The sequence below is a fragment of the Nyctereutes procyonoides genome, unplaced genomic scaffold (genome assembly GCF_905146905.1).
Source record: "Nyctereutes procyonoides isolate TBG_1078 unplaced genomic scaffold, NYPRO_anot_genome, whole genome shotgun sequence".
Classification (NCBI taxonomy): domain Eukaryota; kingdom Metazoa; phylum Chordata; class Mammalia; order Carnivora; family Canidae; genus Nyctereutes; species Nyctereutes procyonoides.
The window spans coordinates 19,263,177-19,278,533 of record NW_026575034.1 but is presented as its reverse complement, the minus strand read 5'-3'; the positions used below and the strand labels follow the sequence as shown (position 1 = coordinate 19,278,533).

Genomic DNA, 15,357 nt, shown 5'->3' with positions numbered 1-15,357 from the left:
TATTCAAATGAAATTACAGACATAACCCACTCTTGTGAATGCATAATGTGTGGCATGTGAGGTTAATGATTATGGTGATGGTGATGATATGGTGATGGTGGTGGTAATGACAGTGGTGATGAAGGTGGTAGTGATGGTGAAGGTGATGGTGGTAGTAGTTAGTGGTGGTGATGGCTAAGGGGGTGGTGATGGTGAAAGTGATGGTGGTGATTTTGATGGTAGTGATAGTGGTGGTGGTCATGGGGGAGCACCATGCCACCATGGTGGCAAAGGAATGGAGATGGGAAAAGGGGGAGATTGAAGATGTCCCTCAGTCTTTCTGCTCCTAAGCCTAACAAAAAGATACATCTATACCTATTAAGGATATGAAAATTGCCACTGCATTTGTCATTTGTCCAAATTCTTTGATCCCAGGGCTGATGTGATTGCTTCTATTGCTTTCTGTGAGTTCACCAGAGATGGTATTGGTGAACCACGGACAAATTTAGCTCCCTGAGCTTTCAGCAGTGAGATTAAAGCAATTATATGCTTGAGCCACTAGATGGCAGTGAGGATTTAGTCTATCTTTCCACATACTTCACTAAATCCCTCCTGGAGCTCTCTCATTCCTTTAGGGCTTAGAGGCACCATCCTGAAGCTTCTTTCCAGATCCACTTCCTTTATCCCTGATACCTTTCCCCTAGCCTCCTAATGTTAGCTCTTTGGTCCCTGGAATGCCTGCAACTTCACAGCTCTGTCTTCCTCTCTCTATGATCCATACAACACTTTGGTCCATTTGTATCTCTCTCTCTTCCTCAGGTAAAAACATCTCAGCTCCAAGCTTGAGCCGCACGGATTCATTACCTCTCCTTTTCTTTTGGATTCTTTCCTTGGAACTTCAAACATTCTGGAGTCATTCCATCTTTTTTTTTTTAATTTTTATTTATTTATGATAGTCATAGAGAGAGAGAGAGAGAGAGAGGCAGAGACACAGGCAGAGGGAGAAGCAGGCTCCATGCACCTGGAGCCCGACGTGGGATTCGATCCCGGGTCTCCAGGATCGCGCCCTGGGCCAAAGGCAGGCGCTAAACCGCTGCGCCACCCAGGGATCCCTGGAGTCATTCCATCTTAAGAAGATCCTCCCTGGATCACACATCCCTCTTTAGGTATTCCCCTATAGCCTGTTCCCCTAATTTAGAATCTCCATTCTGAGCCTGACCTATATATCCCAACTATCTACTTGACTGATTTTCCACAAAAGTCTCAAACTTTACTCATCCAAAATTGGATTTCTCCCCCAAAATTCTTCCTTTCCAATGTTCCACATCTCAACAAATGGAAAACCCATCCACTCCCTATTCCAACAAGAAATATGGGTGCATTCTTCACTTCTCTCTCCTACCCCCACTCCCAACAATCCATAACAAGTCCTGTCAATTTGACTTCTTAAGTATGAGTAGAATCATCCACACTGCTCCATCCACACTGCTTCCACTCTTTTAAAAAAAATTTTATTTATTTATCCATGAGAGACTCAATCCCAATACTCAATCCCGGGACTCCAGGATCACACCCTGGGCTGAAGGCGGGTGCTAAACTGGTCAGCCACCCAGGGATCCTTGCCTATTTCCACTCTTGAACTCCTTCCATCAATAATGAGCCAGGAAGACATTTTAAAAGTACAAACATGTCCATGTCACTGCTTTGCTTAACTCACTGGTCCCGTATCACTAGCAGGTGAATTCAGAGTTCTTATACTGACAAGATTTTACTTAGTCTGACTTCTGCCTACCTCTTCATCTCATTCCTCCTTTGCTGTTTAGCCTCCTGCCTTCACTGGAATAATATCAAGTTCCTTCCTATCCAGGCTTTCACACATGTCCTTCTTTCCACATACATGACTCTTCTCCCGACCCCCTCATGCTGGAGTTGAGCCTGGATAACTCCTACCTGTCTTTGGACTCAGTTTCAATATTCACTTTCTCAGGGAGGCCTTCATGGTCCTTCCAGTGCCAATGCTATCCTATGCACCGCCCCCATATCATATAAGGTCTTCTTATGATGATTCCAGGGTATCCTGTGTTTTTCCCGTTTAACAATTATCACAACTGTAATTGTGTTTTTAGTGCGTGGTTATTTGCTTAATAGTTATCTCTCTCATTAGACTATATTGCCAATCTTGATGCTCTCAGGACCTGGCACAGTCTCTGGTACATAGAAATTATTCAACAAATATTGTTAAATAAACAAATGATCTTCAAAAACAATCCCTTGCTGCTGTCTAATCACACACTAGGTGAATATATTCTAAGATAACCCTGATTAAAACTATATATGACCTATAATAGACCAGTGTGATCCTCCCAGTAAAGAACTGCTCTTTTCAACTCATGCATGGAACAGATTTTCACTCAAAAAAAAAAAAGCCCCCCCCAAAAAAAAAGCCCATCTCCTTATTTGTCATGTTTGCTGGGTCTTCAAAGGCAACCTGAATTATGTTTTTAAAAAGTAATTTGTGGGGGCCACCTGGATGGTTCAGTTGGTTAAGCAGATGACTCTTGTTTTCAGCTCAGCTCATGATCTCAGGGTTGTGGGATAGAGCCCTGTGTCCTCCTTGGGCTCTATGCTCATCAGGGAGTCGGTTTCAGGATTCTCTCTGTCCCTCTGCTTCCCCTATGCTGCTTTCTCACTCTCTGTCTCCAAAACAAATAAATAAGTATTTTTCTTTAAAAAAGTAAGTTGGTAATATTTATAAAATATTATATTTTATTTGCAAATTCACAGTTGCTTTGACCCATTCAGCCCACACTGTGAAACCTATTCTACAGAAATTAAAGCTCGAATATATATGTGTATAAAACTAGTTTCTTCATTTACCATACTGCAAGGGTCAAAACTAATAAGCAAATTTTAAAGAAACTTTTATATTCAGTATTAATGAACATTATATATCTATGAAAAAAGAATAAACATGAATATATGAACATATCTTTAATATATTAACAAATATGTAGAAAACAAGAGGTTAAGCATACTCATATAAAGAAATGCAAAATGTTGCCACCATTTATTAGGTTTAAGTAAAGTTCAGTCAGGCAGTGACCATATATCACATGGCTTCTCAGCACAGTCAGAATGTGTGTAAATCCACTCTTCTTCGCCATAGTTTCATCAAAGCTCTTTTCATCTCACTATTTCTGAAGCTATAGATCAGTGGATTCAGCAGAGGTGTAAGAAGTGAGTAAGACAATGACATCAGCTTCTTGGTTTCAGGGGAGTAGCCAGATTTGGGTTGTAAATAAGTCATACTGGCTGTGCCATAGAAGAGGGTCACAGACGTAAGATGGGAGGCACAAGTGGAAAAGGCCTTTTGCCTCCCAGTGGCTGATGGCATCCTCAGGATGGCAAAGAGAATCCAAATGTATGACAAGAGTATCAACACAAAAGGAACCATGATAATCAAAATGGTGCCAGTGAATGCATAGATTTCAAACAGAAAGGTATCTGCACATGCAAGTTCTAGCACTGCTGGGGTTTCACAAGAGATATGATTGATTTCATTGGGGCCACAAAAGGGAAAACTGGAAACCCATGATGTTTGCACAGTACCTAACATGAAGCCTAAGGTCCATGACGTTATAAGTAATTTCATGAAAACCCTTTTGTTCATTATCATTGGGTAGCTCAGAGGGTGACAGATTGCAGCAAATCGGTCATAAGCCATCGCCCCCAGGAGAAAACATTCAGTGCCACCAAAGAAAAGGATGAAATACATCTGTGCAAAACAGCTCACAAATGAAATGGACGTTTTCTCCCTGGTGAGGACCACCAGCATTTCAGGCATAATGACTGCACTGAAACTCATGTCCACCACAGACAGGTTCTGGAGAAACAGATACATGGGCACGTGGAGGCTCTGTTCCAAGGCTATGATGACTATAATGATGGCATTTCCCATCAGAGTCACCAGGTAAACAGCCAGGAAAACCCCAAAGAGCTGCTCTTGAAGTTCAGGAAAGTTAGAAAAGCCCAAGAGGATGAATTCAACCACAGAGCTTTGATTTTGCCTTTTCATTCCAGTGGTGGACAGTATATCATTTTTATGGACATTGTATATAAATGATGAAGTCACAGTCCAATAGCTGGGAGTCTGTGTCTGCAATTCACCCCAGGTATTCTTGGCAGAAGATGTAAAAAGGAAGGCATCTTGTCTAAATTCAGTAGGCAATGTTAGAAATGGTCATTATTTGGATTAATAAATGTCAAATAAAAAGGAGGAAGTGAAGAATGCTGGCTCAGAAGTCTTATCTGAAAAGTAAAAAATTATATCGGAATGCTTTTGTAATTTGTACATCATATAGTTTGATTTTGAACGTAGCCTCAAAACAAACATTGATAATTTATAAGTGGCTCCATTCCTATGTCATAACTATCAGAATCATCATTTTTCTCAATTTATATAAATAGATATTTTTAAAACCACCAAAAATAAAGTATTAAAAAGTAGAGAAAGGGAAAGAGATACCCACAAATTTCTTTAAACAACTGAATGATTCAAAGTTACAGCACAGGTGATTTATGTTTCTTGCAAATATTTATCATTTCAAAGTACTGGTATGAGGCTTATTAAATATGAAAAAAACAGGGGATCCTTGGGTGACTCAGTGATTTAGCTCCTGCCTTCGGCCCAGGGCCTGATCCTGGAGACCCGGGATCGAGTCCCACATCGGGCTCCCTTAATGGAGCCAGCTTCTCCCTCTGCCTGTGTCTCTGCCTCTCTCTCTGTGTCTCTCATGAATAAATAAATAAGTCTTTAAAAAAAAAGTTTTTTTGAAAAAAATTATGAAAAAAACATCTAAGTTCAACCCCATTTGTGAATTCCAGCAGTTTTCATATTTCATATTTCACTATGTTAAGTGATCTATAAATAGTGTGAGTTGCTTCAGGGTTATTGATTACTGCAAACACTGGTCATGGCCAATTATACTGAGATTCGTCTGCATGGGAAATTTTAAGAGCCAGTTTTCTACGGTTAATCCTTGTGACCATTATATTTAAGAATCATCCAGTTTTCATCACTCTAAAACTATTATTTAAACATTTCCTGTCTGTCTCTCTCTCTCTCTATCTTTTCTCTATCTCCTATTATCCTTCTCATCAGTTCATTTAATCATTAATTATTATTCAACAAACACTGATTGAGCAAGTATCATTTTCTAGGTTCAGTAATCACAAGAACACATTGGATCCTCAGCTCAACAGAAAGCGGGAAACAATATACAAAACAGATTTCCACTGATAGTCCAGTACTTCAGGTCCTATCTATTATACCTTGCTCTGTGTTTCTCCATTATCAGCACTTGGTATTATATGTATATATACAAATGATGGAGTTAGAATTTACATGTACACACATGTATATATTACATATTTATAATATTTACAATTATATATAAGTAATATATAACTCCATCATTAAAATATAAACTCCAGGAATCTAAGAATTTGGTTTTTTCTTTGCTACATTCACAATGTCTACAATAGTCCCTGGCCTGTAATTGATACTAAACCAATGTTTGATGAATAATGGAATAAAAAAATGAGGAAATCCATGGTATCTTTAAGGAAGAGAGTGTTGAAAAGAAGAGTGAAATCAACAAAGAAAATTGTTGGCAAGCAGAGGTAATAATAAGGGGCTACAAGACATTTATATAAGGGATTCAAAAATTTGGAATGGGGTGGGAACGCTAAAAACAAATCACAGAATACCACAATAGGTGGAGGAGGAAGGCATAATAAGGAGAGAACACTAGCTCAGATCAAAGGTATTTGATGACTCCGTAGCATTTCAGTGGAGACCTACTGTCTTTACTGTGATGTTTTGAAAACGAGCCGAAAAAAACGTGGGAAATAAGGAACACAGGAGAACAGAAAGACACAGGAGATGAAAACATTTCATGTTTTCTTGAGTAAAGATCAGTAGGACATTAGCACAGTGGAAAGCAAGTTGATTTGAGTTTGGCCATATCATCCATAAAAATTAAATGTCCATACTAATCATACTAATTATACTTTGCATCACAAAAAAATTGAAATTAGTAAAAAACAGTCACAGGATCAAACACCTAAAACTCATTTCTAATGAGAGAAAAGAATAAAGTGTATTTAGTTACAAATGTTTAAAAGTGGATAGATTTGGAAAATTTAGAATATAATGTAAGTAAAATAGAAAAGCTTTGTAGAATGGATAATAAGCATCTTACGGGGAAAAAGACATTCATGACTGGTAATGGGTCACTGACTGCAGTTGCTGCACCCTTTCTCTGGAACTTAGAGACCCCAATGCCGACTTGGAGAACTCTGGAAAAGAAATATTGAGGCAGAGCGCTCCCTAAGAGGTTTCATCCTTCCAGTTGAAGAGGTAGGAGTTGCACTTATTTTTCAGTTCCCTTCCAGCTGCAAAATTCTAAGATTTGACGATTAATGTCTGCCCAGTACTTATACCCCTAATTATTGCCCAAACTTTTCTCCAAAAAGAAGAGAAAAAGGAATTAACCAGCATCAAAACCAAGGAATCTACTGATTCCGGTGTGTCAGCTGTGTCTAGGGATCCTGAGCACAGAGACATCACTTCAACAGCATCTCCAATGATCAGCTGGAGATGAACTATAAGTGGAAAGCCCACCAACACACACACAGCAGAATCCTCCCTTTCTTACCCATTGACTCTGTCTCTTTAAATGTCTTGCTACATTGTCAAAGTTTGACCTCTACTCAAAAGCCATCTTCTCACAAATACAACTCCGTGCTTCAGGGCTTTGATTCTAGAACATTATATGACATGGAATCATATGCCCTGTAGAATCCCTCCCTGGAGGACTTGGAATCACTTCATAAACACTCTCTCATATTTTTGCATGATGACTAAAGGGGCTTGACCTTGGCGCCTCAGGTGAGAACCCTCGAGAGCACACACCTGGAGCATCGCTCCTTCCTATTCCTATGGGGAATAAATGCCTCTTCACACAAGAGACTCAGTTCAGCAGGACGTCTCCAAAGGAGGTGAAAACGGAGGCTGACTAACACTTGTAAACTGGGAAAGAAGAGATTGATGGTGTGAGAGCTTGAGCAAAGGCTGGTGAGCTAGAGGTAGAGGACGACTGGGTGGAATGCACAGTTTGGGCGATGGTGGGAAACTAGTTAAGGGAAGCAGAGTGAAGCCTAGTTGTAGAAAACTGAATGCTCATTGTATCATCAAAGAACTTTTGATCATTTGTAGAAGAAATATAGTCACTGAAAATTTTTGGAAAAAAAATCATTACAATTGATTTTATTGAAAGAGCTTTTAAGCTATAAGCAATCTGAACTACCTTTCACTGATTCTATAACTCTCTCTACAAAATAAACATAATACAGTAAATCTCATTGGATATAAATGAAAACCAAGAGATTCAGGGATCCACTTACACTGGAGTGAACAATCAAGGAGACGATTTGGCTCACTCCCCAGAGTGAACAGATGAAACACTCTGCAGACTTGGCTCTGTCCCAAACTGAACCGTGTGACTGAATGCAGGTTACCTTGGTCTACTTCTCACTGCACATTCCTAGAGCAGGTTCCGTTCTGAAGGAAGCTCACCTCCCCTGGCAGCAGTAAGGCAGTCAACAGCACCCAGAGATCCATTCTATCTACTCTGTATCCAGTGGGAAGTGTAGCCATTATCCTGAGGTAAAGGAATTTTCACTTCACATTCCAATCCTGGGATCCCCCTAGGTCATTCACTATGGTGGAATTACTCCCCAGGCATGAGCCAGTCCCATCACCAGGCTGGCAAATGCTGCCTGATATGTATTCTCTATGATTCATACACCAGAGTTCCCATGCGGGCTTCTGTCATACATGTTCCGTTTTTGATGTCAGTGGTGGTAACGCAGGTGATGTGTAGTTTTGCCGAGGAGTCATCTAGATTTAGTCAGCACTTGTGCACTTTCCACTAGGTGTATTACACATGAATGAAGAGTGTGCAGAAACAATTCAGGTACATGCAAAAGGGGATGAAAAGGAAGTTATATTAATATAAAATTATAATTTCATAGCCAATACTACTAAATAGATCAAAGAAGAATCAAAATGTAGAAATACTAACACACCTACCCCCATGATTCACCAATAAGATAGGCCAGAAAGATATAAAAATGAAAGGTTATAAGAAAAGAATGTTGATTTAACGTATGTTAATAACAGTAATTGTAAGAGAGTACACTACTTTTTGAAGCTGCTAACTTTATGCTTTCCTTCCAAAATATTTTTGGAATATTTACAAAGGGTCATTATACACGTGTAGGAAGGATATGTCAATAACTCCGAATATTTGGGGGTGATAGACATAGCATACTGTGCAATAAAATAGCAGAGCAACAGCACAAAGCATAAAAGAAAAATATCTCTTTAGCTGGCCAGAAGCTGGAAATGAAATTCAGATTACTGAGATAACACTTTCAAATGAAGTTATCGCATTTTCATGTGTTAATATGTCCTAAACTGTACTCCCAATCTTCTCCTAAACCCGATCCACCATCATCATTCCTCATCTCAGGGAACAGGAGCTCAGAGCTTCCAGTTCCATGGGCTGAAAATCAAGGAGTCATTTTTCCTCCAAATCACATCAACTCCATAACCTACCTGTGGCTCTGTCTTCAAAATACTGGGTATCAAATCTGAACATTCTACATTTCCTTGGGCTAACACCCTGGTCCAAGCTACTATTGTCTCTCAGTTGGATAACTGCCGTGCCCTTCAACTTCTCCTTTCTTCGTCCTTTGCCTCTGCTCAAAACCCTCCAATAGCACCCTCTCCTCTTCTGGTTAGAAGCCAAACTCATGTATTAAAGATCTATTCCCCTAGAACTCTCTGAACTCAACTCTACCACAGTCCATTGTATACTCTCATCCAGCCCTACTGGCCTCTTTGCTAGTCCTCAAATCCAACAACTCTGTCCCCATCTCATAGCTATTGTCCATGCTTTTCTCTGAACAAAAGGCTAACTCCCTTATGTCCCTTCTTCCCAGGGACAGCTTCTCCAAGAGCTCCTCCCAAGTCAACATTCTGAAAAAGAGAAATGTATGCACACATACCAAGTCCCCAGATACCGATAGGAAAAATCAGAGCCTGGACAGAAACCATGCAGAGTGATGACCTCTGGCAATGATATCAAGAATGAGAGTCCAGGTGCTTTTGAGACTTTTACATTATTTTGTAATCTGTGTACTCTTTAAATTTTAGAAAGTGATGACTTTTGTAGAAGTTTAAAAGCTAGGTGTTATTTAAAAATACAAAATGAAATGCAACATCACAAAGGTTGGGGTAAAGATGGCACTACCATTCTAGAAATTTCCCCCAAATGACAATACCAATGGGGATCCCTGGGTGGCGCAGCAGTTTGGCTCCTGCCTTTGGCCCAGGGCGCGATCCTAGAGACCCGGGATCGAATCCCACATCCGGCTTCCGGTGCATGAAGCCTGCTTCTCCCTCTGCCTGTGTCTCTGCCTCTCTCTCTCTCTCTTTCTCTCTCTCTCTCTCTCTCTCTCTCTCTCTCTCTCTCTCTGTGACTATCATAAATAAGTAAAAAATTAAAAAAAAATACCAATGAGAACAGAAACCTAAATTTCCTATTGAAAGAAACTAGTACATATCTTATCCAAAATTACAATGCGTGAAAGGGGTTGTCACAAACAGCAAGGGTCAAAACACGATGCATGAAGAATCAGAGGAGTTCCACAGAGACAGTTCAGATAAAGCTAGAAAGGTTCTCTGGGACTTAGGGCCCTCATAGCATAGTCCCCGGATCAACAGTTTTAGAACTACCAGGGAACTTATTCTAAATGCAAATTAGCAGGTGCCACCACAGATCTACTGAAACAGACACTCTGTGTGGGGCCAGCAACCTGTGTCCTTATCTCCATCCCCGAGACTCTGATGTATACCATAACCACACCTGAGAATCAGCACAAGTGGCACACCCTTGAGGGAATGGCAATTGTCCTGTTGTTTGCAACAAAGAGAGTTGGGTGGATATGCTGGTGGTACAGGCTTCCCTGGAACTGCTCTGACATAAAGGAAAAGCAGGTAGGCATGGATAATCAAAGGATCCCGCAAATACACCACAGTTTCAGGAAGCTGTCTGTCAGGAGGACAATGTGGGGCAATATGAGTTCTGATTATCTGATGGCAGAGGAGTAGTAAAGGAACAAGGGACACATCTTTATTACAAAGATATAAGCTGTGCTGCACACCAATGCTTCTCCAAATTTAAAATGCATCCAAGTCAGTTAGGGATCCTTTTATTTTTTATCTTTTTAAAAGATTTTATTTATTTATTATAGAGAGAGTAGAGAGCAAGTAGGGTGAGGGACAGAGGCAGAGAATTGAAGTCAGCTCTACACAGAGCAAGGAGCCCCACCCAGGAGCCCCAATCCCACTACCCTGAGATCAGAACCTGAGCAAAACCCGAAACCGAAAGTTGGAGGTTTAACAGATTGACCCACCCAGGTGCCCCAGGGATCCTTTTAATATGCAGATTGAAAATCATTAGGTCTTGGGTGGGAGCTGAGAGTCTACATTTTTACATCCCACATGGAGCCCTTGTGTGTGGCCAATAATTGAGTAACACATTTAGAAAGAGTGCTACTGTTCACCATGGCTAGTTCCTGGTGACTTGTGAAAGAAACATGGCCTGGCCCCATTTCCAAACAGACATTCTGTACATGGCTGGTCCAGAAAGAGTACACTTTGCTCCAATTCTGGGATACCAGAGAGGTCCTGAGCCAGACTAATACACAGAAACTAAAGGGTAAAAGGAGGAATGGAACAGGAAAAGCAGGTGATGGATAAAATACTCACCTCAAGGATGTGGTCAGAAAGTAGATACAATTTATCAGCAAAAACATTGCCAAGAATGTTTACCATTTTACGACCTTACTGCTCCTGTAATGAAGAGCACAAAGCAAAAAATACACATGATCAGGGAAAACAGGCAAAACAACAGAAACTGATGAAATCTTAGCTAGCAGTGTTCAGGATAGGTGTCAAAAAAATTTTTTTGAAGTCACAAATAGGATGTCCATATTGGAAGTATTGAAAAAAGAGAATAGACACTACTCAAACTTAGTGGTAGAGAGAAGATTAACCAAGCAAAATGAACCAAAACAAAAACAGTTTTTTTTAAAGACTTTATTTATTTATTCATGAGAGACACACACACACACACACAGAGAGAGAGAGAGAGAGAGAGGCAGAGGCACAGGCAGAGGGAGAAGCAGGCTCCATGAAGGGAGCCTGATGTGGGACTCAATCCCAGGTCTCCAGGATCACGCCCTGGGCCAAAGGCAGGCGCTAAACCGTTGGGCCACCCAGGTGTCCCCATGAACACAGTTTAATATGATCAATGTAAACAATATAAACTGGCAAAGCTAACAGAAACGATCCAATGCATGCATAATCGATGTACCTAAAGATCCAAAAGATTTTTTTTCTCTTCCTTATGATTTTTTACATAAAAAAATCATTACATTTTAATTCTAGTATAATTAACAGAGTGCTACATTAGTTTCAGGTGTACAATATAGTGACTCAACAATTCTATGTAATCTACTCAGGGCTCATCACAGTGAGAGTACTCTTAACCCCCTTCACCTGTTTCACCCATCTCCCCACCCACTTCCGCTCTGGTAACCAACAGTTTGTCCTCTAGAGGTAAAGGTCTGGCTTTTTGGTTTGTCTCCTTTTTACTTTGTTCATTTGTTTTGTTTCTTAAATCCCACATTGATGAGTGAAATCATATGGTATTTGTATTTCTCTGACTGACTTAGCTCAGTAGCATTATATCCTCCAACTCTAACCATGTTGTTGCAAATGGCAAGATTTCATTCTTTTTTTCTTTTCTGTGGCTATTATTTCATTGTGTGTGTGTGTGTGTGTGTGTGTGTGTGGTGTCTATGCCACTTCTTGTTTATTGATGTACATGGGCTCTTTCCATAATTTGGCTATTGTAAATAATGCTGAAATAAACATAAGGGTGATGTATCCCTTTGATTTAGTGTTTGATATCTTGGGAGTAAATACCCCACAGTGCAATTACTGGATCATAAGGTAGTTCTATTTTTAGCTTTTTGAGGAACCACCACACTGTTTTCCACAGTGACTGTACCAGTTTGCATTCCCATAGCACAAGAGGGTTTACCTTTCTCCACAGCTTTACCAACACCTGTTGTTTCTTATGTTGTTAATTTTAGTCTTTCTGACTGACATCTGACATGAGGTGATAGCTCCTTATACTTTTGATTTGCATTTCCCTGATGATGAGTGATGTTAAGCATCTTTTACGTCTTCTCTGATCAAATGTTCATTCATATGTTCCGCCTCTTTTCCATTGGATTTCGTTTGGGGGGGAGGTGTTGAATTATAAAAGTTCTTTAAATATTTTGAAAATTAACCCCCTTACCAAGTGTGTCATTTGTAAATGTCTTCTCCCATTCAGTAGGTTGGCTTTTGTCGATTGTCTCCTTCGTCGTGCAGAAGTTTTTTATTTGATGTAGTCACCATAGTTTACTTTTGCTTTGGTTTCCAAATATACTGCAAAATGAACATTTAGAAATATATCTAAGAATCTAGTGGTGGTGAATGTATCTTTAAAAGCTGCATAAAGTCTATTCGGAGATAAAGTCCATAATGAAATATGTGAATTAAAGGTTGCAGAGAGTAGCTTGTGAATCCAAGTGTGATTATCAGGGTGGTTGTCATCTAGCTTTGTTTTTGAATAATGTTTGTGACTTCCTGGCAATTAAAAATGCCAATCAGGGAGACTTGTTGGCTCAGGGATTGAGCGTCTGCCTTTGGCTCATGTCATGATCCGGGGGTCCTGGGATGTAGTCCCCCATCAAGCTTCCCTCGGGGAGCCTGCTTCTACCTCTGCCTGTGTCTCTTCCTCTCTCTGTGTGTCTCTCTTGAATGGATAAGTAAAATCTTTTTTAAAAAAATGCAAATCAGATGAATGAAGCATTTTGGAACAGAATATCTAGAACTGGCAAGAATCTTGCAAAGGGACACTCCTACTCTGTTGGAGGAGGTGGTTGGAATAACCCAACTGCAGAAAAATCTAAAATAGTACCACCTTAGTAACCTAGCATGACACACTTTGATCTGGCAATTCTGTTTCCTAAAATTCTATTTATAATAAACACACAACCAGATGTGTAGAATGATGTTCGAACAGTTTGATAACAGTGAAAGTCAGAAGTAAACCATCCACTTGAGGAAACTGGTCACATTACTATGTTTACTCATTTAGAAGGCAATGTACTTATTAAAACAATAAAGCAAAATCCATACAGACATAAAATGATACCCTTGAAATATTCTGTGAAATGGAATAATTGGAAAATAGACTGTAAACTCTGCCTCCTCCTATTCTGAAAAAGAGAAATGTATGTACACATACCAAGTCCCCAGATACCGATAGGAAAAATCAGAGCCTGGACAGAAACCATGCAGAGTGATGACCTCTGGCAATGATATCAAGAATGAGAGTCCAGGTGCTTTTGAGACTTTTACATTATTTTGTAATCTGTGTACTCTTTAAATTTTAGAAAGTGATGACTTTTGTAGAAGTTTAAAAGCTAGGTGTTATTTAAAAATACAAAATGAAATGCAACTTCACAAAGGTTGGGGTAAAGATGGCACTACCATTCTAGAAATTTCCCCCAAATGACAATACCAATGGGATCCCTGGGTGGCGCAGCGGTTTGGCTCCTGCCTTTGGCCCAGGGCGCGATCCTGGAGACCCGGCATCGAATCCCACATCGGGCTTCCGGTGCATGGAGCCTGCTTCTCCCTCTGCCTGTGTCTCTGCCTCTCTCTCTCTCTCTTTCTCTCTCTCTCTCTCTCTCTCTCTCTCTCTGACTATCATAAATAAGTAAAAAATTAAAAAAAAATACCAATGAGAACAGAAACCTAAATTTCCTATTGAAAAAAACTAGTACATATCTTATCCAAAATTACAATGCATGAAAGGGGTTGTCACAAACAATGAGGGCTAAAACATGATGCATGAAGAATCAGAGGAGATTCCACAGAGGCAGTTCAGATAAAGCTAGAAGGGTTCTCTGGGACTTAGGGCCCTCATAGCATAGTCCCCAGATCAACAGTTTTAGAACTACCAGGGAACTTACTCTAAATGCAAATTAGCAGGTGCCACCACAGATCTACTGAAACAGACACTCTGTGTGGGGCCAGCAACCCACACATAGTGAATGGTGAATGGTGTCCTTACCTCCATCCCTGACTCTGATGTATACCATAACCACACCTGAGAATCAACACAAGTGACACACCCTTGAGGGAATGGCAATTGTCCTGCTGTTTGCAACAAAGAGAGTTGGGTGGATATGCTGCTGGTACAGGCTTCCCTGGAACTGCTCTGACATAAGGGAAAAGCAGGTAGGCATGGATAATCAGAGGATCCCACAAATACACCACAGTTTCAGGAAGCTGTCTGTCAGGAGGACAATGTGGGGCAATATGAGCTCTGATTATCTGATGGCAGAGGAGTAGTAAAGGAACAAGGAACTCCTCTTTGTCATCAAGATACAAGCTACGCTATACACCAATGCTTCTCCACATTAAAGTGCATCTAAGTCACTTCGGGATCCTTTTAAATAGCAGATTTTAATTCATTAAGTCTTGGGTGGGACCTGAGAGTCTACATTTTTACATCTCAGATGGAGCCCTTGTACCTGGCTGTAATTCAGTAACAGTTTTATAAAGAATGTTACTGTCATCTTAATATGACACAAACTTTTTGCCCCAATGGAATCACTGTGAAGAATGCCATCAGAAATAAAAATCAGTACACACGATATAGGGACTCAGAGGTTATTGAACCTCATTTTAATGACATAATCCATAATGGGCTGATTATCATACTAGAGGAACAGATAAACTGTTTTATTATATATTGTGTTAAAATTAACACTAAACTGTTGAAAAATAGAAATTCTTATTATTGAACATGGAAAAATAAAAAATGTGTTCATACCAAGGAATATAGAATGTTTGGCCACATATAAAATTTAAGTAGAGGGATCCCTGGGTGGCGCAGCGGTTTGGCGCCTGCCTTTGGCCCAGGGCGCGATCCTAGAGACCCGGGATTGAATCCCACATCGGGCTCGCAGTGCATGGAGCCTGCTTCTCCCTCTGCCTGTGTCTCTGCCTCTCTATCTCTCTCTCTGTGACTATCAAAAAAATAAATAAAATAAAATAAAATTTAAAAAAAATTTAAGTAGAGTTCAGTCAGGTAGTGACCATATGGCTTCTCAGCACAA

At 40.1% G+C, this 15,357-nt stretch overlaps 1 protein-coding gene across 1 annotated transcript; it reads right to left on the bottom strand.

Moving 5' to 3' along the window:
- Positions 1–3,109: 3,109 nt before the first annotated feature.
- On the bottom strand, positions 3,110–4,054 carry LOC129505133 (olfactory receptor 10A6). The gene has a single exon (XM_055318088.1). The coding sequence runs from the start codon at positions 4,052–4,054 to the stop codon at positions 3,110–3,112; it is 945 nt and encodes a 314-aa protein (XP_055174063.1).
- Between the last annotated feature and the right edge of the window lie 11,303 nt (positions 4,055–15,357).